Source organism: Candoia aspera, chromosome 1 (assembly GCF_035149785.1).
Source record: "Candoia aspera isolate rCanAsp1 chromosome 1, rCanAsp1.hap2, whole genome shotgun sequence".
Classification (NCBI taxonomy): domain Eukaryota; kingdom Metazoa; phylum Chordata; class Lepidosauria; order Squamata; family Boidae; genus Candoia; species Candoia aspera.
This window is the reverse complement of record NC_086153.1, coordinates 192892743-192914989: the sequence shown is the minus strand read 5'-3', so window position 1 is coordinate 192914989 and position 22247 is coordinate 192892743. Positions and strand designations below refer to the sequence as shown.

Genomic DNA, 22247 nt, shown 5'->3' with positions numbered 1-22247 from the left:
CTGAAACTCATGCAGACAGCAACAACTTCAGGAAAATCAGTAGAAAGCATATCAAATATATTGTTAAACTAATTTTTCTGTTTGGCATACTTAATTAGGAAAGCAAGCATGTAGACAAGTCAATATACTTAGTACTAGCACTGTGAACACAAATTTCTTCTATATGCATAAGGACTTAGCTGAATTTCTACAACATAATTAAGTTGCATTGTATGCAAAAAGAACTGGAAAGGGAGAGACACACACAGACCTCCCATTCCTGGTAATTCCCAGCTGCATTATGCCAAGTGGACAAGGTAAATGGGATTCGTTCTTTTTACACACATGCAAAATGTACAGGGGGAGAGGGGAACAATTAATACAGAAAATAGGTGACTTACATCCTCAAGCATAAAGTGTGGTACCTTTAACAGAAAACATTGAATAATACCATTAATTTACTTACATTATAGGCCTATCAAAGCTATTAACATTCAGTGTTTACCATCATAAAATACTAGTCAAGGGCAAAGCCATTTGAGGGCTGACTTTGGCATTAGTACATAAGGGACCAGGTTTAAAATGTAAACAAAACAGAAACAAGACAAGAAACTCTATACTGGCAAAGATTCAGAAGGAAACCTGACATACTGTATTGAACTTTCAGAGTGCTGAAAGTGCAGAAAGTCACTCTTACTTCTTGCCTCATTTTTAAACATGTTTCCTTCCTGTCTTCAAATTTAAAGTAGAAAAAAGGCACATCCTTCTTTCCTTGCACAAGTACACATCAGTACTATGTGTGATGTCATGAAAATGGAATGTTGGGGGAATAAATTTCTGGGACTTTTACAGAGTAGGAGCAATAAATAACATCTGACATCAAACAGTTGATGTTTTGGCAAAAAATGAGTTGATGATAAGGCTTTCAAAAGTTGTTATGGAACTCAAGGAATGAAACAAATAAAAACTTCTGGTTAGACTGGCCCTTAGACAAGCTTTGCACCAGTTATTTTAGGAATGTTCATGCACTGTAGTTAGCCAATGATCATGTTGTGTGATTTTAGAAAGATTTATATACATAGGTAGTAAAGGTAAAGGTTTCCCTTGACATTAAGTCCAGTCGTGTCCGACTCTAGGGGGCGGTGCTCATCTCCATTTCAAAGCCAAAGAGCCGGCATTTGTCCGTAGACACTTCTGTGGTCATGTGGCCGGCATGACTAAACAGAATGCTGTTACCTGCTGTCATGTGCGCCGTTTCAATGTATTTGATGCATCGTAACGTTTCGCATGTCATTAATTGGATGCGTGTTTCATTGGCCTAGGGAGGATGGGAACGATTATGTTTTGGCTTTGCGTTGGAATGTGTTTGTGTTATCTACTGCGCTCAAGGTTACTTTCCCAGGCTGGCAACTCTGACGATTGCTAGCACCTGTGCCGGGCGGGGCTGTTCCGAGGGAGGCGGGATACGTTTGAAGCAAGGGTTTAAGTTTGTATTTGGCGCGCTTTTGCTCATTCTCAGCTTTCTCTGTATTTGCCTTTAGTACTCTAATAAATCAGATTTCATTTAGCATCCTCTTGTGAGTCTGAGTATTTGGGGCTAGGGCAATCATTACATAAAGCTGAGAATCTCAGTTCCTAACTCCGCTGGCCCCTGTCCAAGGAAGACAAGCGTCTAACTTGTGAGGGAGAGAGCCCGCGATGACCGAACCCGAAATCGTGATGATGGAGGAAGGAGAACCGGACTCGACCGTGAGGCCGTCCGGCCGACCGTCCCAAGGAGGGGAGCTGTCCGCCATCAGAGAGGAGGCGAGCTCCGGGTCGGAGAGCGAAGCCGGGGGGCTGAAAACGGCCCCGGAGACCACCGTGAATTCTCCGGGCGAGCTGCTCACCTGGGATGAGACCCGAGGAGATGCCACAGCAGCGGGGGGCCCATCCTGGAGGCAGAGATACCCCTTATCCCCCAACGTGGTGCAGGCGCAGCCAACGGAGGGCTCACCCACTCCGGATCGAATCAGAGTGCTGGAGTCGAAAATGGATTCGTTGGAGGCTATTCTGAAACAGCTGAGCTTGGATGTAACCTCGATGCAAGAGCTCCGGGAAGAATCCAGCCAGAGGCATTCAACCCCTTCCTCCCAGGGGCTGACCCCGGAACGGCGACGGGTGGTGCGGAGGCGCGAAGGGGACCAGTCGGTCCAGATGGAAATCGCAGCATCGCCCGGGCGATCGCCCCGGGGCCCCGTGCCGCCCCGAGTCAGGGAAGCACCAGCCGCAGCAGCACCGGTGGTGGGGCGCAGCCCGGCGGGAGGCGGCATGCGAGACTTCCCTGTCAAGTTTGATGGGGACCCGACCAAACTCTCGTTCTTCCTGACGAATGCGAAAGCCTATATGGAGGAATGGGGGGCGGTTTTCCAATCGGAGAAGGCAAGAATCATCACCATTGCCACCAAACTGAAGGGGAGGGCGGCAGACTGGTATGTCCAGATGTGCCAGTCGGAAGCGCCTGAACTGGAAAATCTCGAGGAGTTCCTCTGGGCGTTGAAGCAACACTTCGAGGACCCCTTAGCAAAGGAGAGAGCAAAGCGAGCCCTGAAGGAACTCAAGCAGGGGTCCCGATCCGTGGCCGATTATGCTTTGGAGTTTAAAGCGCTAGCTGGGAAGGTGGATGACTGGTCCCAAGCAACCATTATCGAGCTCTTCAAAGATGGCTTGAATACCGAGGTGCTGCGCTGGTCCCTGGGGAGGGACGACCCATACACGCTGTATGAGTGGATCCTGCTAGCAGGAAGGGCTGAACATGCCCAAGAGGTCTTTGCCCAGCGGAAGACCGCCAAGTCGGGGCGGGAGATGAAGCCCAGCCGCACATCGACCACCGGGGGGAAACCGGGACAACGACCCTGGGACGAGGAGCGTGAGAAGCGGTACGCCAAAGGATTGTGCCTGAGATGTGGTAAGGAGGGGCATCGAGTGGCAGCATGCCCGAAGGCAAAGGTGGAGGAACGGCCCGGAAAACCGCCGGCGAAGTCCCCTGCGTTGCCGAGGAAACAGAAAGCTGCGGTGGCTGAGACCGAGGGAGACGATGTGATGTTCTACGAAATTGAAGGGGAGACCGAAATCCCGCAACCGGCGGGAAACGCCAGCCACCTGCTCTAAAGGGCGCCGCTGGGCAGGTGGTAGAGGACGGGCGCGAGCCTCCAGCGGTGAGTGGCACTTACCGCATACTCATGGTGAAATTGAAATTGGGTTCCCAAGTCAAGACGGTGGAAGTATGGGCCATGATTGATTCGGGGTGTTCCCGGTGTCTGATGCACCCTGACGTGGTGGCAGCTTTGGAGCTCCCCACTTTTCCCCTACAAAGACCCATCGCATTTACTCAATTGGATGGGTCCATGGCAGGGGGCAAACCGGTCACCCATTTTACAGGGCGGGTAGCCTTGCAACTGGGCAGTCACCAGGAAGGGTTGTCTTTTGTCGTGGCTCCCGTAGGGGGCCCATTGGTGGTGTTGGGGGTACCATGGTTGGTGCAGCAAAACCCCCAAATAAACTGGGTCTACCGGACCATCACATTTAGGGATGGGTTTTATCAAGCGGCAGAGGGGAAGGGTGCCCCAGAGGAGATGGTGGGGGTTGCGGCAGCTGCGACTCCGCCTTACCCGGCCTCTTCTCTGGAGGGCTTGCCGGCCGAGTACAGGATGTTTGCTGATGTATTCGGTGAAAAGGAAGCTGACCAGTTGCCCCCCCATCGAAAGACGGACTGTGCCATAGAACTACTGCCCAACATTCAATTGCCTAAACCGAAAATTTATTCCATGACGCAAAAGGAACTGACTCTGTTGAGGGAATTTGTGGACAAAAATTTGGCGCGCGGATTCATTGAGCCGGCGAATTCACCCGTGGGGGCGCCGGTTCTTTTCCGCCCAAAAAAGGATGGGACATTGAGACTTTGTACGGATTTCCGCGGATTAAATGCCGTCTCAATTTCCAACAAATATCCCTTGCCATTGATAAAGGACATGTTGTCACATCTGGCCAAAGGCAAGATCTTCTCTAAACTGGATTTAAGAGAAGCCTACTATCGTGTACGAATCAAGGAGGGTGATGAGTGGAAAACTGCATTCAATTGCCCGTTGGGAGCCTTCCAGTATAAGGTGTTGCCGTTTGGGTTGGCTGGGGCCCCTGGGGTATTTATGCAATTAATCAATGAAGTTTTGCATGAACATCTGTTTAAAGGTGTACTGGTGTATTTGGATGATGTGTTGATTTATACGGAAACCATGAAAGAGCATGTAGCTCTGGTAAAGAAAGTCTTGTGTAAACTCAGATCTGCTGAATTGTATGCAAAGCTATCCAAATGTGCCTTTCATCAGACCCAAATTGACTACTTGGGGTATAGGATTTCTGATAAAGGTATAGAAATGGACCCTGCTAAGGTGCAGGCTATCATGGACTGGGAGAGTCCCCGTACCCGCAGGCAACTTCAAAGTTTCTTGGGGTTCAGCAACTACTACAGATTATTCATAAGGGGGTTCGCTGAGATTGCCTTGCCCCTAACGGACCTGCTTCGAACAAAAGGGGTGGGAGATACTAGGAGAGTCAAGAATCCCGGAGCGTTGTTGAGGTGGACGCCTGCTTGTCAAACGGCGTTTGAGCGGCTGAAAGCAGCTTTCGTCAAAGAGCCCATTTTACAACACCCTGATCCCTCGAAGCCTTTTGTTGTACAGGCAGATGCCTCCGATTATTCTATTGGCGCATTGTTGATGCAAAAAGACGAGGCAGGATGCCTCAAGCCCTGTGCTTATCTATCCCGCAAGTTCTCGGAAACTGAGAGGCGTTGGCATGTTTGGGAAAAGGAGGCATTTGCAGTGAAAGCTGCATTAGAAGCTTGGCGGCATCTGTTGGAAGGGGCAAATCACCCCTTTGAGGTCTGGACTGATCATAAAAACTTGGAGGCACTTAGTACCCCTCGAAAACTGAGCCCTAAACAGGTTCGTTGGGCTCAATTTTTCAATCGATTCAATTTTCAGTTCAAATTTATTCCAGGGAAAAAGAACTTCTTGGCTGATGCCTTGTCGAGGCAACCTCAAGACTCTGGGGCGGCGCCAGATGTGGTGAGCACCCTATGGTCGGCGCCCCAATTGGGCATGCAAGCTGTGACGCGAAGCCAAACGCGCGCGCAACAACCGCCCACCACAAGCGCTGCTCAGCCAAGCACTTTGTCAATTCCCTCCCAATTGCAACAAAAGTTTTTAAAAGAATTGAAAACGGATACTTGGTTGCTTGCGAATAAAGACAATGTTACTTTTGACAAAGGCTTCGCTTGGAAGTCCGACCGCCTCTACGTTCCTGAAAGCCTCCGAAAAGATGTGTTAACACGTTCACACGATGACAAACTCGCAGGTCACTTCGGGTTTGTAAAAACCTTGCACCTCGTTCGGAGGCAATTCTGGTGGCCCACATTACGTAAAGATGTCAAAGACTACATTGCTTCCTGCACTGTCTGTGCAATGTCCAAGCGCAAGGTGGGCAAGCCCCAAGGGCTGCTGCAGCCGGTAGCAGCCCCCTCTTCCCCTTGGGAAGAAATCTCCATGGATTTTATTGTAGAGCTACCACCCAGCCAACGCAAAACGGTCATTTGGGTGGTCAAAGATTATTTCTCCAAACAAGCCCACTTTATCCCCTGCGTCTCCATTCCGTCAGCGCGTCAATTAGCCCGCCTATTCCTTGTACACGTGTACAGGCTACACGGATGTCCCTCCCGCTTGATTTCGGACAGAGGTACACAATTTACCTCGCAGTTTTGGCGGGCGTTTCTCAACCTGTTGGGCACGAAGCAAGCCCTCTCCACGGCTTGGCATCCTCAGACGGACGGGGCCACTGAGGCGGTTAACTCTACTCTAGAGCAGTACCTGCGCGCTTTTGTCAATTATCAGCAGGACAATTGGGTAGACCTTCTACCATTTGCTGAAGTGGCTTACAACAATGCCGTGCATCAAAGCACTGGGCAGACCCCGTTTCGGGTAGCTCAGGGTAAAGACTTTGTACCTATCACTGATCTCCCACAACCTCCTGCAGGTGCAGTCACTACAGATGATTGGTCAACACAACTGGCTGACTCTTGGCCAATGATTCAAAATGCATTGGCTGATGCTCAAGCGGATTATAAATTGTATGCTGATCGGAAGCGGGCCCCCCAACCGGCATTCCAAGTTGGGGACTCAGTGTACCTTTCTACCAAGTTTATCAAGTCATCACAACCTTCAAAGAAACTTGCGCCTAAGTTTGTGGGTCCTTTCCCAATTATCGCTCAGATTAACCCTGTGACTTTTAAACTTGATTTGCCTCATAACCTTAAACGCTTACACCCTGTTTTTCATTGCAGCTTACTCAAACCGACTATTCCTTCTGATCGCTGGCATCGGCAACCTCCACCTCCCACCCCCATCATGATTGATGGTCAGCAACACTTTGAAGTTAAAGAAATTTTGGACTCTAGACGCCTTCGCAATACTTTGCAATATTTAGTTCGTTGGAAGCATTTCCCTCATCCTGAGTGGGTCGCTGCACCAGATGTAGCTTCCCCGGTTTTAGTGGCCCGTTTCCACTCCGCTTATCCCTCGAAACCAGGTCCCTAAGGATATTTTAGGAGGGCGGTATGTCATGTGCGCCGTTTCAATGTATTTGATGCATCGTAACGTTTCGCATGTCATTAATTGGATGCGTGTTTCATTGGCCTAGGGAGGATGGGAACGATTATGTTTTGGCTTTGCGTTGGAATGTGTTTGTGTTATCTACTGCGCTCAAGGTTACTTTCCCAGGCTGGCAACTCTGACGATTGCTAGCACCTGTGCCGGGCGGGGCTGTTCCGAGGGAGGCGGGATACGTTTGAAGCAAGGGTTTAAGTTTGTATTTGGCGCGCTTTTGCTCATTCTCAGCTTTCTCTGTATTTGCCTTTAGTACTCTAATAAATCAGATTTCATTTAGCATCCTCTTGTGAGTCTGAGTATTTGGGGCTAGGGCAATCATTACACCTGCCCACCGAAGCGGTACCTATTAATCTACTCACATTTGCATGTTTTCGAACTGCTAGGTTGGCAGGAGCTGGGACTAGCAACGGGAGCTCACCCCGTCACGCGGATTCGAACCGCCGACCTTCTGATCGGCAAGCTCAGCAGCTCAGCGGTTTAACCTGCAGCGCCACTGCGTCCCTATAAACATAGGCCCTGCACTCAAATCTACAAAGAAACATGCAGTTTGTCCTGCAATGTGTATTCTGAGACAGATTTAAAATAAAATAAAATAAAAGTCAGAATATTCTCCTTCCCCATGGTATAAGTAATATATTTAGCCCTAAATAAGCTCTTACCAAAGGTCACTTCGCCATTGCCGCTCTTGTCAAACAACTGGAAAGCAACAATGAACATTGCATCTGGTGTGCATAAAACTGACTCAAATGCCAAGAACTCCTGGTAGGAGATCAACCTGTGAATCAGAAATCACAAATTTCAGATTGGAAGGAGGTGCAGAGATGGGGGAGAAAATATTTCAAGAGGTTCAGATATGAAATAGTTAATCATAACTAAACTTGCAGCAAATCCAAGGAAACTCAAACTCTAAGCAACTAATCAGGAGCAGGATGGCTTCCTTCTCTTCTTGGTGAGCTTTTAAAAGGGGACAAGGCAAATTCCACTTTGGCTTTGTTCTTTTACCTTCCATCACAAGATGTCTAGCTTCCACCAGGTAAGGAACACACCCCAACCTGGAGAAGGCAACCATCTAGGGAAAAATACAGAGCTAGATGCAAATTAACATCCTTTTAAAATTTATATTCTGGATTGATATGAGCTGGGGGTGGGTTGTATCCTTAGTTCTGCAGTATTTTGTTCTATCTCAGATTTGTGTCTGTCTGGATGTGTATTTGTATCCTGGAAGTTTAGATATTAATTAAGGCCTCCAGGATTCATGATATTTTCCTTTTTCCTTTCTCCAATTGTCTTCAATTCTGAATTAGCTCCTTAACCTTAATCTATATAATAGACAGAAAATACTTCCACCAGGAAAGGCAGCAAAGCAGCTTTAGCCTTGTGGCTCTGAAAAGTGATACAAAGGGGCACATCACATCTGCAAAGCACCTCATAGAATGATTTGCACAGGCCAGTTCTTAAAATGAAGGGCAGAAGGTTCTCATTCTTTCTTCATTCTTGTCAGCATCCCTAAACCAACAAGTAAATTGATTATTCCTGAATTTGAAGGCCTACCAGGATTAGCAATTACACTAATAGAGGTTCAAGGTATATCTGGAAATGTAGCAATGGATAAGGCCAAAGGAGTTGTGAACTAAGGCACATACAGCTCCCATCGCAACATCAATCTCAAATAACAGCCTAAACAAAGATGGGACAAAGAACAGAAGTTCCCAGCCTGAACCCCTAGAGATACCCCAAAGTCTTGGATACAGCCTCCAAAGACCTCCAAAAGTTGTTACCAAAATGCAGCGTTCATATGACAGGAGAAAATGAATAAATGCATGACTTAAATCTAAATCAGATCAGATCAAATTTAGTTTTTGTTCTACAGTATCCCTAAGACTGTTTTTGGGGATATAGCTGCCAATATGCTAATAAAAGATCAAATGCAATCTTCAACCTCTCAAAAATGTACCTCTATTCAACAGCAACATTTATAGCCTCAGTAAGAAGAGTAACATTACAAATTCAAGAACTAAGAGGAAAAGCCACCATGTCTTTTTACTGCAATGATATAAGGCGTGATTTTTGGCACGGTCAGACATTTAAAACATCTACTTGCCAACTTATAGCTACTTATGCTTTATGAATAACACAGTAAAGGAAAGAGAAGCATTTAGAATAGCAACAAAGGTCATATCTGCCCACCAAATAACCCTAAGGAATTTAAGAGGCTTTTAATTTTACAAAAATGAAATTTAGATATTTATTCTGCCACCCACCCACAGAAAAGACTGCATTTAATTTTGTAAGTAACCTTTAATTGCCTCTCTATCACAGCCCTCCAATGGCATTAGTGGCCTTTGCTCCCAACTGCGTTTGATTCTTGAATATTGTCCAGAAACATCTGCCCTTCTCTAAAATAAAATTGGAAATCCAAAGGAAGAGAAATGAGAAAAGGATGCCTGCTGAGCTGCTCTAAAACTGCATGGGTTAAAAGGTTATGTCTGAAGAGAATGGATAATCTGTAAATTACTTTCCATAAGCAATTTAAACAATAAAAATATTGTTGGCAAGAAATACTTAAAAGAAGCATTTATTCTAATTAGCCAAATAGTTTTCTTGCCATGTATAATGACATTTGTGATTCAGACCAGGAGAAGTTTAGCCTGTCAAATTATCCCATCTTTTTAATGCCCAGAAATGTTACGGTATCACTAAAGTATGCAAAGTTTTATAATCTCACCCTTTGGCTTGTAGAAGAATACCAAAGTCCAATAAGATGTTACAAGATTTCAGCACTTACAATTTATTTAGATTTGGGCATTTAAAAAATCATTTTAATTTAAATTCATTTTAATTTAACTGGGGAGGAGACTCAGGGGCACCGTTTTAAGGACAATATGCTGTTGCAACACCTGCTGGCACTGTGTAGTTGATCCCTGCCTTAGAGACGACTACAGAGTGCTGTTAATTAGGCTATGTTTTTTCTCCTACATTCACACCTTTGCTCACAGAAACAACAAACACAGTATGGTTTCTCACTTAATATCTAAGGAAGGAATCCAAAGATGCTACCTATATACACTGTTTAGACCACAGCACCTAATGGCAAGCTCTTCGTTTTTTTTTATTATTCATTTCTTAGATTTATACCTGGCCTTTCAAGCAGCACACATAGCACTCTCCTGTCCCATTTTTTCCCCCAACAATTCTGCAAGGTAGCTTGGACTGAGACAGAAAGACTAGCATAAAGTCACCCAGGGAGCTGCTGTGGCTGATGATGGTCTAGCATCTGGGTTTCCCCAGCCCCAGTCCAACACCTGAACCATTACAGCTGACGAGAATAGCTGTTTTGAAAACTAAATAATAGTTTCTTAATCCAACAGAAGCTGTTGTAACATAAAATTAAAAAGAAAGTGATACCTTCACATGGCTCTCACTTTTGGATTGCAATTTAAATGACATCATTTCCTATCAAAGATTATAATGAAGTGGTAGATTCCTTACCCATCCTTTGTCTGATCTGCTACTCCTGCCAATAGATCCACCGTTTTAGGATTATAATGAGGTTCAGTATACAGTCCTAGATATCTCTGCACAAAATCTTCAGGTGTCATGTAACGTTCTCCATTTTGTTCAACAGTGGCATACTAAAGACAAAAGGAAATGGAATTATTGTATACTTTGTCAGCATCTACAATAGAATTGTCTAATATAGAATACATACATTAATACAGCATGGCTATCATCCAAGTAAGCCTTTATGCTTATGCAAACTGCTTTAACTTTTCTCTCTCTTTAAAATTATTGGGTGAAAATCAGTGCCACATGATCAGAAGGCAAGCTTTCTCTTTTCTTCTGTACACGCTATATCCCTCAAAAAGCTTCTACTGGAGTTAGAATGAGGCTGTCAGACAATATATCCCACCGTGTGAGAGACAGAGGAGGGGAGATAAGACTCACTCAAGATCAAGTTGAGCTTGGACAAGGTCCCCAATTTTGGCAGTTTCTCCCTGCAATACTGTAATCTTGCAATCCACACTGGCTTGGTTTATACATCATGCTAACCATAAACTATGGTTTGTAAGCCAGACAATCTAGGTTCACATATAGTTAAAAACAAACAAAGCACACTTGTACCTTAGTGCAAACAATGAAGAAGCAACCATCCGACAAGTTTCCAGAAGGTATTTTGAGGGTAGCAGGAATGTATTTTATCAACTGAATGTCAGTTATACTATACTGGATGTCAGCACTTGCTAATTAGAACAGGCAAACCAGGATATACATAAACCTGGGGCAAGTAATTTGGTACCCTTAAAATGTTTTTCATTGCTTAGTTAGGTGCTATCAAGTTACGCCTCACTCTTGTTGATTGTATGAACAAGCATTCTCCATCTTAACATGTCCACAATGACCATCAACGGGTGTTCTCAGAACATTCCAGTGATATCCTTGATCCCCTCCAGCCACTTTATCTGTTATCTTTCCATTCTTCCTGCCTCAACCTTGCCAAGCATAGTAATTTTTTCTAGTTCATCATTTGCTTGCATTGCAGTTTCTATGTGCCAGTCAAGCATCTCTTCAGTGAGTGACCATATTTGTGAAGCTTGGCCAGAAAGAGTGCTGCAGTTGTACTGTCCTCCCAGCTGTATGGCAGTCTTCCTCCTCAAACTGCTCAATTTCATTACAGGGATGTGTATGAATTCACCATGATTTGCAGTACTGGACAATTTCAATCTCTTCTCTCTTGGGTGAGAATTCAAGCCTAATTTATGGTGATAAGGGTGGCAAAGCCAAATCATTTCTCCACCCTTCTGCACCTGTGGAACCTCACCTAGCTGTACTACTTAGAGTATCTCAGATCTTTTTAGGAAAAGATGGGCTGGAAGAACATATTTGTCCTGTTCAGACTATGAAGCAGCCAGACAGAATTATTATAAAAGCTCTTTATTTAAAACAACTATTTACAGTAGTAAAGTCCTGGTGAATAAAAGCAAAGCAATTCCAATCAAGACCACCCAGGCAATGACGGATGAACAGGCAAGGCTGCAGGATTAGATTGTGGCAGAACCGCAAGGCAGAATTCAGCTAACTCTCTGATCGAAGCTGTCAGGCTTAGTGAAGCTAGAGTGCGTGGCAAGGCAGAAGCTGGAGGCAAGGTTCTGTAAGGTGGCACGCATATAGGACCAGATCGACATGTGGAGGCTAGGCAAAGTTGAACTGGAACTGCTGGGCAAGGCTTGGCTCTGGAAGCTAAGCTGGGCTGGACTGGATATTCTATGCAAGGCTGATAGCTGGAAGCCAGGCTGGACAGGACTGGAGATCCTAGGCAAGGCTGAGAGCTTGAAGCAAGACTGGACTGGACTAGAGATTCTAGACAAGGCTGGAAGCTTGAAGCAAGACTGGACTGACTGAAGATCCTAGGCAAGGTTAAGAGTTTGAAGCACGACTGGACTGGAGATTCTAGGCAAGGCTGTGGGCTTGGAACGAGACTGGACTGGACTGGAGATCCTAAGCAAGGCTGGGGGCTTAAAGCAAGACTGGACTGGACTGGACGGGAGGTCCTAGGCAGGGCTGAGACCTGGGAGCAAGGCTGAGTACACACCTGGATCACGCTGGAACGTGGCGACGAGGTCCAGAGCTAGACGCAAGGCTGTGCTTAGCAGGGATGGCAAGAGGAGGATCCTCTGGAGCAGGCTGTGCAGAAGGCGATTCTGTGGAGGTAGAAGACACTGGTGCTGGTTCCACTCTGGCTACAGGCGAGGCTTCCAATGCAGGTGAGGACTCTTCCAGAATGACTATGAGCTCAAAGGATCGTTGTCTCCGGCAGCTTGCTCTTTGCGGGTCTGCCTATTACGCCGCTCCTTTCTGCGCCTTTTCTCTCCAGCAGCCAATCGAGCTGCTTTCTGATTCGTGCGCTTCTCAGCTCTCCTGTCTCTGATTGGAGAGTTCAAATCCCCCTCCGGAGTTTGTCCAATCCATGTTTGCAAATTTGACCCGCTGAGTCACTTCCTGGTTCTGCTTCTTCAACCCTCTCCTGATCAGTTATATTTCTCCCTCTGACTCCGGATAGGTTTCGTTTTCGGAGTCAGACACGGGCTGAAACCTCACAATATTAAATTATGATCACCTGGCTGAGCAGTTCATGGATAAAATTGCTTATATCACTCCAAGTTGGAAACTGGATGGACAGCATCTATTGAGATGACAGAGGTCATGCCTTGTAATGTATCCAGATTTCTGAGTCTGTGGATCCCAAGGAATTGGAAACAGTCCTGTCTGATCTTAGTTCTGCCACTTGTCCACTGGCCTTTATTGCACCTGGCTGGTGAAAGCAGCCAGGGAAGGGATGAGAAGTCAGATCCAGGCTATAGTTAACATTTCTTTGGCAGAACAGAAAGTTCTAGCATCTCTGAAAGAGGCTTTGATCCAGCCATTCCTCAAGAAGTCTAGCCTGTATTCAGTGGATATGAACCATATCCGTCCCATATCCAACCTCTCCTCCTTAAGGAATTTTTTGGAAAGTGGTGGGGCTATACATAAAGAGGGCTCTGGAGGTCATAGATAACTGCAGCTCATGGCAATCTGGCCTGAGCATGAGAAAGCAACTGTATTGGGTTGCTCTTACAGATGACCTGTGACAGGACTAAGATAGAAGGAGAGCAACCATACTTTTCTTGCTAGCTCTTTCAGTGGCCTTCCACACTGTCAATCACAGTGTCCTTCCAGACCACTTGTGAAGGCTGATGTAATGGTATGTGGGAATGACCTTGAGGGATGAGGGGAAGAGATGCCGCCTAGGAAACGATCAGATAAAAGGGGAAGGAGCCCAGAGCTGCATAACAGAAAAGAAACTTTAAAAAGAGCTATACTAACATATCAGGCTGTTAAAAATGACAGCAGGAGATCTGTATTTTCAGACTTGTAAGATTCTGTTAATGTAGCCTTACAATAAAGTAGAATTAGCTCATGAGGTCTTGTTTCCTGTCTGGTTTACCTGGGAGGGATGAAAGTTATGAATTGGAGGCACAGGTTTACAGCAGTTCCATTCCTACCTAAATGAGTGGGTCTGTTTTATGGTGGCAAGGTGGAAATATCATGCTCTCCGATACTGTGTTACAGTGAGTTACAGGGCTCAGTCCTCTTTCCTATCGTGTTTAACATTTACATGAACAAGATGGGAGAGATCATCTACTGGCTGAGGGTGAGATATCAATATGCTGATGATATCCAATTGTTATCTCCACCCCAGGCCAAATGGGAGATGAGATAGATATTCTGACTCAGTGCATGGGAACAGACAAGGTGTGGATGGGGAGAACAAGTTAGACTCAATCCAAATAGAGTGACTATTAATTTGGAAGTCTATTGATTCCAGGAGTACTGTATATCATCTTTGACTCTCATGTGGGCTATCCTCCTTCAGAGAAAGCAGGCTCACAATCTGGCTAGGAAGCCATTGTTCAGCTTTGACTAGTGCCCCAGCTGTGGCCCTATCAGGAACAGGATGCATTGAGGATAGTCACTCATGCCTTTGTCATCTCATTTATTGTAATTTGCTCTAAATGGACCTGCATGGACAATGGTCTTCAAGACCACTATCAGTCCTTTGAAGTAGCCCTAGTCAGGAAACAGGCACCACAAAAAGTACTAGAAGACTATTTTATTGTTGCATGATATAACAACAGAAACTTGAAAACCTGACAGCATTTCCTTCTGCTTCCTCTGATATTAGAGAATTAAGACAGGGCTATCTTGTGTTTCTTTCTCACTCCCTCTTCTTTCCCAGGGCTAAGTTGATGTTTACTTAACCATTCTAGCTTTCCATATTCCAGGCTATCTCCACACTCCTCTACAACCACCAGGAAATTCCAGCTGGTCCAAAACGCAGCAGTCTGCATGCTTAGTGCCATAGTAGATTGTTGCTGCAGAATTGCACTAGCTACTAGTATGTTTCAGAGTGCAATTCAAGGTGCCGTCAATGCCCTTAATGGCTTGGCAATATCTAGAAACTGTCTTTCCCTGACTAAAACTGCCCATCCAACCTGGTCATGAACAGATTCCCCACCTGCCAGAAAGTGAGATAGAAGGGGGCCTGAAGGCTGGCTTTCTTTATAGGAGCTTCCCTTCAGTGGAACACCTTATTCTCCAACGTGAAGAGAGCCACCACTCGTATAGCCTTCCAGAAAGCTGTAAAGACCTGTGTTTTCTGGAGATCCTTTGGGAATTGATTCTGGAGCCATCAATGTAAGTTCTAGTTTTATTATAGTTATATATTATTTATATTGTATATTACAGTATTTTATTATATTCACTGCAAACTACCTAGAGTCCAGTTGGATTAAGATGTGGTATAAATGTCATAAAGAAAGAAACAAAAATAAAGCAAATCAAAACAATCTAGCGCCCTGAAATGGGGTACTGTAAACTGTTTTGCACATAAAGCACAGTAATTAAGACTGAAAAGGACCATGGAAAATGGACCAGGTACATTAGGAGTGGAAAAATTACTTCAGCTTCAGGGCCAAACCAATTTCAACCAAAAACACTTGTTGGCTTCCATATAACATCAGACTTTTCTCTATCAAGTTCTTTGGTTGTATGGAAGAGAGTGCATGTATACACGAGAGTTGTCCTCTTACAGATATTGCTGCTATATGTGGATGTCTGAAGGAAGCCGACATCATCTAAATTATGTTGGCAGGAAGTAGAATTTACCACATATGTTGGCCTGACTAGGAACCAAAACAAATTTTCACATTTTCTTAAGCCCGTTAAAGCAGTCTCTGAAAGTTAAAATAATCATTCCCCAACAAACTGAAGACTCCTAGTTAGAAAATACAAATATTGAAGTGCCTAGAGAAAATGAATACACTAAGGATATTTATGCTCTGGGGGAAAAAAACATATGAACAATGCGTCAAGCAATCTAAACTGTACATTTAGAGTAAGTCACATAAACCAAGAAAATAAGGATCTATTTTTACACTGTGTATTCTGCTGCCAAGGCCCAGATCACAAAGCATTTGGATTATTTATAGTCTACTACAAGCCATGGATTTCTAACAGGATATTTTAAATAGTTGGATGTTTTTTTTCAAAAACATATACATACGTATCACTTCCATGCTAACCATATCAAAATCTTACAGAACTGCATGCAATCCACAGACATTACATACATATATACACACACACAGAGTCCATTTTGTTTTACATGATGTTAAAATTTGGGAAGTCTCCAGGAAAAAGATGTCTTCACTGGGGATGCACAGATATAGGTTCCAAGATCTGATTGTAATAGGCTGGACCAGAGAGGTTCCAGTACCACCTTCTTTTTTATCCAGAGAGTCAGAAAGAAGCACTTTGGGTATATGCCAAGTTTATCAGAGCAGACAAGCACTTTCATTTTGCCCACTTCAAGCCTCCCTAATTGTTTTGCATTCTTTTTTGGATGAATCTCCCTTTCTAGGCAAGCAGAGTGTAGCAAAGCCTTTTAGACTGTTCCCATTTTTCCCCCTCTAGACTTGCATTTGTTCTCAAAAGCATTCTAAGGAAGCAAATACTGTATAAAACACAGTATGATGTGTGTCCATGTTCTTATGTGCATTCCCTACCCCTCCACCAGCAGTCACAAATTCTGCCAACTATCACTCCACGCTTAAAGGAGTTCATCATGCAGCTATATATTAGGAAATGAACTGGTAAGGGAAGTTTTTTTCTATTGAGGACAATATTTCTTCTACTGGGGGCTGCATACAGCAATAGGGGGGTCTGGAGCTAGGAGTGAGTGTGATGATCACTAACACACATTTCTTTTCTTTCTCTCCCCCCATTCAAGTAGCAGGCTTTTAGAGAAGGGACAGATATCTCTTACCAGAGGTAAGTCAAAATCTTATAGAGCATTTTGGAGATCATGACAAGGCATAAATGAAAATAAGCTCAAGGTCGCATACCAGCACCTAACATTCCCAATCCAATTGAAAAGTGGTATATATATTCCATAAAAATAAATTGTCTCTTTGTTTACTTTTCACAGTTAAATATTGTACTTGAAAAACAGAATGTGAAACTTAATAAACAATATTTAATGAATCAGAGTCACATTTGAAATGCACAGCTGATTTGCCGCCATAATCAGGGGTAAACCCAGGAATAACAAACACAGGAGATCCACAATGGCCCTTAGTCACCTTGCATGGATGCTGTATTTAAAATGAGAAAAAACTACAGTAGCCTTCTTGAAATAGATTCCCTTGTGCATATGCCAGACTGCAATATTCACCACCCCATTCATGCCGATGGGAGCTATAATCCAATATAACTGATAGACATTTTGGGAAAAGCTGATCTATAGTGACATGATAATAAGTCCAGGAGCTTTTGGGAATTCAAAATCCACGAATTCGCTGGAAAGTCACAGAGAACTCTGAATCTGAAAACTTTATCCTGTGACTACTGAGCTTTCAGCTAACCCCACTAGCACTCTCCAGAATTTCCAGCCTGCAGTCCCAACACATCTGTAGCAAAACATTTATTTGTTTGTGTGACCTGATCTAATCTTATCTGATCTGATTTAATTTATATGGCCACCTAACTTGCAAAGTGACTCTGGGCAACTTACAATTGTATACAAGCTGAAAACAAAACATTTAAAAACAAAACACAGCGAATACCTGATAACGTCAGAAAATAAAGCAAATATCAGAATAATATATCACAATAAAAGAAAACAGCATAGTCAATGTCAACCATTATATAGTTCATTCAAAAACCTTTCATTCGGGATGGGTTCATCTCACACTCCAGCCCAGTGCTTTATAGAAGTCTGGGCCATACAACCTCAGGGGCAGGGGGATGAGGTTCCATAGGGCAGATGCTGGCACAGAGAAGTACTCCTCCTAGATCCTGCCTGATGACAACGTTTCAGAGAAGAGACCTAAAGCATGCCCATCTTGCTGGATCCTATGCGATCAGCAGAGAAATTGGAGACAGGCAGTCCCACAAGTAACCAAGATCTATGCCATGGGCTTCAAAGGGGATAACCAGTACCTTGAATTGTACCTGGAAGTCTATAGGGAGCCAGTGCTGTTCATGAAGCAGTGGTGTTACATGGACATACTGAGGTGCCCCCATAACTACTTGTGCCACTGCATTCTGGACTAGTTGCAGCATTCAAGTGGTTTTCAAGGGCAGCCCCAAGTAGATTATATTGTAACAGTCAAAATGGGAAGTGACCAATGCATGAGCAGTCATGAGCAGGGCCCTTCAATCTAGAAATGAGCATAATTGGCAAACAAGTTGGATCTGTGCAAAGGCTCTCCTGCTTATGGCTGTCATCTGTTCTTCCAGCAAGAGCAAGAGTCCAAGAAGAGACCTCAGTTGCACACCAGTTCTGACTAGGGGAATGCAACCCTTTCTACCCTAAAGGGAAAAGCCCCCAGAACTAAGGGACCTCAAAACTCACAGCCACTCCCATCCAGACCCCCACAATCTCTAGGCAATTGAGAGGAGCCACTAGTAAAGAAATATATTGACTTACTGAATGAAGATAACATTGTTGGATTAGACCAAAGGCTTATCTAGTTTAGTGTTCTGTTTCCACAGTGGCCAACCAGATGCATTTGGAATCAGTTCCAGATTTAATCATTTTACAGCATTGGTAAAGTCTGGGAGCTGAACTGATTTATTAGTACCTCCATTGAAGTACTAATAAACCACGAATACAGTCTTCTCTGTTGATGTGCTGCAGCTCTACAGTCTGTTCCCCTGTTGAAGGAAACTCTTGCTTCCCACTGCTTCGCAGCTGCTTATCTCATCATTTATTCTCCATATTTTAGAGACAGAAATATAATGGCTGTGACAATAACTACGAGTTGGCTTCGTAGTTTTTTGAAGGATTGGAGTATGAAAACAGTGATAGTATTGAAGTGCCCAGAGAACAGGAAAATATGAACTGAAGCAAAACATAATACCACTGAAAAAAGGTTGTCTGCAAATGTACACATACACACCAGTCCAGAAAAGAGTACATGCAGATTTTGAAAACAGGGAAAAAGGTAAGTGGGGTTATGCTGAATTTCATTAAATGCAAAAGACAAGAAACAAAATTGATTAACAGAAATTGATTTGAAACTGTACAGATAAGATATGAATGCAAGAGAAGATGAGCCAAATGTTAAAGGAAACAGTGCCTTAAAATGCAGTGGTGTTTTTCTCATGTTAATTCTGTGGTGCTCCCATCTGAATTAGTAAAAAACCTAGGCCCCATATTTACTTTACCACTGCAGATCAGGGATGAAGAGAAGACGTATGTCTGCAATCCCATAATGCTCCAGAAACAACCCTCTTGATCATTTTGTCTCAGTCCTGTCTAGACAGGAAAGGCAGACAGATGTTCTTGTTGGATGCTCCCAAAAGGAGTTAATCCCAATGGTGTCTAATTGATACTTCCAGTATCAAACTGAGCAGGATAACTAATTAAAGCTCTTTCTGCATTATCCTTTGTAGAAATGTATTCGCTGATTTTCTGGCATGTAACCACAAAACAGCAAATAACAAAAGCTAGAAATATAGAAGCCTGCAAACACCAAACATTCCATGCATCTGATGAAACGGATTATGCTCCAAGAAACCTTATAAAATATTTAAAGACTACTAGAAGTCTGTCATTTCTGTTATCCCGGGCTATCACAGCTCTCTCAGGAAAACATTACTCACCTGCAAAAATACGTTACGCAGCTCATTCGGATCTGCTCTTTTGGTTGTCTGAACCTATAAAGACAACATGGAAAAAAGTTAATAGTTCACTGGTCAAGTTACTCAACAACCAAGGATGAAAACCTCTCACTGTAATCTTTGATAAAGGTAGCAAGTCTCTTATCTAGATGATAAAATGTTTCAAGTATTTACACATATGTTTGTTTTATTTAACTTAAAGCAAATGAGGTGCTCATATAATTGTCAAACTCAGGAGGAACTGCCAAGAAAAGAGAACAGAGCAGTGTAACAAAGGGAAGCAACAGAATTAAAAGGATGCTTCTTGACAAGGATTCCTTGATGCTACCAGTCAAAGCATATTGCATTACTATTCCATCTTTCCCACTTGAACTGATTTTTTGTGGAAAAAAGAAAAAGAAAACAGAAACGTGGGACAACCAAGAAAGATTTGCCAGTAACATTTGGCCTGTAATGTAAAATTCCATGAACAAGGTAAGACCATGTTATGATAAAAGTCTCATGTGAAATTATCAAAATGTTCTAAACAGAAGGCAGCCATGTTCTCAGGCAAAGATTACTATGTCAACTCAAATGTGATATTGTGGATGCCAGAAAGTACAAGCAGGCATCTACAAATAAACTAATTGCATGCCTGTTCTGAGAACCAAGATCATATAACCCCAGCAATACAGCATGTGCAAGAGAAGACCCTATTTTATTATGCATATAGGGTATTTTTCTAGATGGACTTCAACAAAATAACTTACAAATCTACAATATGACCCTAGGCAGTCTTTTGCACTGACCACCTACAAACCTTGGGGAGAGAACATCAAAATATCCATGTTTGTTATACATTAATGACCATTTCAATCCTACCAAATCTTTTTCTGTATCCCCTTTCTGTTCAAAATCACTTTCACGTCATTACTCCATACTAGCTTCCCCAACTGGGTGTCTTCCAGGATGTGTTGAACTACAGGTCCCAGAATTCTCAGGTACATTAGAGAAGAATGTCCCTCTGGTGGGAGGAGATGGGCAGTGACAAATTTGATAAATAAATAAATAAAATAAAGAATGATCTAGACACCCCTAAAAAAACCAATCAAAGCATTGAGCAGGGCTGTCTAAGAAATATGGGTAGATATTTTATGTTGAACCCTCAGCTTCTTCTACATTAAATTAGAATGTAAAATGGTTGTTTGTTGCATTCCACATCCAGCATAGCAAGCATGTATGTAGACACTGAAAACAGAAAAAAAAAAATTGTCCTCTCTTACAGACTAACCAAACCTAACCCGCTTAATGAGCACTAAGCTTTACTTTTACAGACTAAAGATTGCATCTGTGCACTGAATATAATTGTTAACTTTTTCCCGACTAATCCACACCTCAGCATTCCACTGGTCACTAAATCAGATTGGAGCACCATTCTACCATGCCAACACATCTGAGGATGTGTAGAATGTGTTGTGTGCAGGACTCAGATTCAAGCTCAGGTACCTCCAGAGAGACCTTTGAAAGGCTCCTCCCTGAAATGGTGAAGAACCACTTCCAGTTAGGGAGATTGAATACAGTACTGAGCTAGACGAACAAACAACTATTTAAGTGATCCCGAATGTCAATTATTAAAACCTGAAGAGGCAAAACTCTTCTTTGAGGTTCTCAGGGAATCCAGGAGCAGCAGGGACATAATATTCCACTTTCAATGGTGCATGTTTCGGATGGAATTGACTATCATTATTACACCATGCTTGCCACTAACTAATCGGGAATAACAAATACACTGTATTCATAGTTACTAAAACCAGACTGCAACTATTTTTAACTTGAATACATTTGGGAGCAGGGAAAGTCCACGTTGACGAAAGCAAACCCAAATGATCGGGAGTTTATGCTTATCCAACATGCCCTCTATCAGACCTCTACAGTCACCTTCCCCAACTTGGCGCTCTCCATATAAGCTAGACTTCAGCTCCCAGCCTCAGGGATGGTCCGACTTTGACCAAGATACCCGGAAGACACCAGCTGAGGAAGGCTGCTATATTGCCGCCTCTTCCTCGGCTCCACTGGCAATATCTTCCTTCGAGAACCTCCCTCTCTCTTAGGGTCAATTTTACGTCCAGTTTTCGATAAACCCAGTCCGCCGTCGCCCCTCCAAACTATTCCCACTCCCGCTGCCCCTCGCGGCGGGCCGCCCAGGGGGGTCGAAGCCTACTCAGGGCTAGCAGGACGGAGCCTCGTGTCCCCCTCCCCGAAGGCCGCAGGATAGCCCAAAACAGCATTGCCCGTCGGCGGGAGGAAGCCGCTCGTGCCAGCCGGCTTCTTATGCAACAAGCAGAGAAGGAGAAGGGAAGGAGAGTCACCTTGACCGCCATGCTGCGCTCGGGAAAGCGGATGGAGGAGGAGGAGGAGGAGGAGCCTCTCGACGGCGCTGTCAAGCAGCGAGGCGCGCCGCCGGCGCCGCCCGCCCATCCTAGCCGACCCTCTGCGAAGGAGGCGCCTGCGCCAAGTTGGGGTTCGGAGCTTATCCCACTGTGACCTCGGCCGCGGCACGGCGATGCCAGAACATCGGGCTTGGCTCGAGAGTGCCCGCGTCCTGGATGCTCCGCGTTCGAACACGCCGCGTTCGCCGCCCCTGCCTGAGGCCGGCGGAGAGCGAAAAGCCAGCCTCCTCCGTGCCACGTTTGCTCCTCGTTCACAAAACGCGAAGCCCCGTGTGACACCATCAAGGCTAGCAAATCGATTAGCCTCCAACGTGCCGCCTGGGAGCGGGGAATGCCTTGTAAGCCGAATTGCATCTGCCAATTCAATTGGAATGCCAGCCCTAATTATCAGTGACTATACTTATTGCGTTTTGTT

General features: G+C 44.3%; 1 protein-coding gene across 1 annotated transcript in view; it reads right to left on the bottom strand.

Moving 5' to 3' along the window:
* The window catches only part of SLC25A12 (solute carrier family 25 member 12), a 69821-nt gene extending 48021 nt beyond the window's left edge, over positions 1-21800 (bottom strand). The window contains exons 1-4 of the mRNA XM_063318203.1: positions 21752-21800; positions 19386-19439; positions 10170-10312; positions 7340-7455 (exon numbers count right to left, since the gene is read on the bottom strand). Of these exons, the coding sequence (XP_063174273.1) occupies positions 7340-7455; positions 10170-10312; positions 19386-19439; positions 21752-21763 (325 nt within the window). The 5' untranslated portion in view covers positions 21764-21800. The remainder of the gene's footprint in view (positions 1-7339; positions 7456-10169; positions 10313-19385; positions 19440-21751) is intronic.
* Positions 21801-22247: the final 447 nt, after the last annotated feature.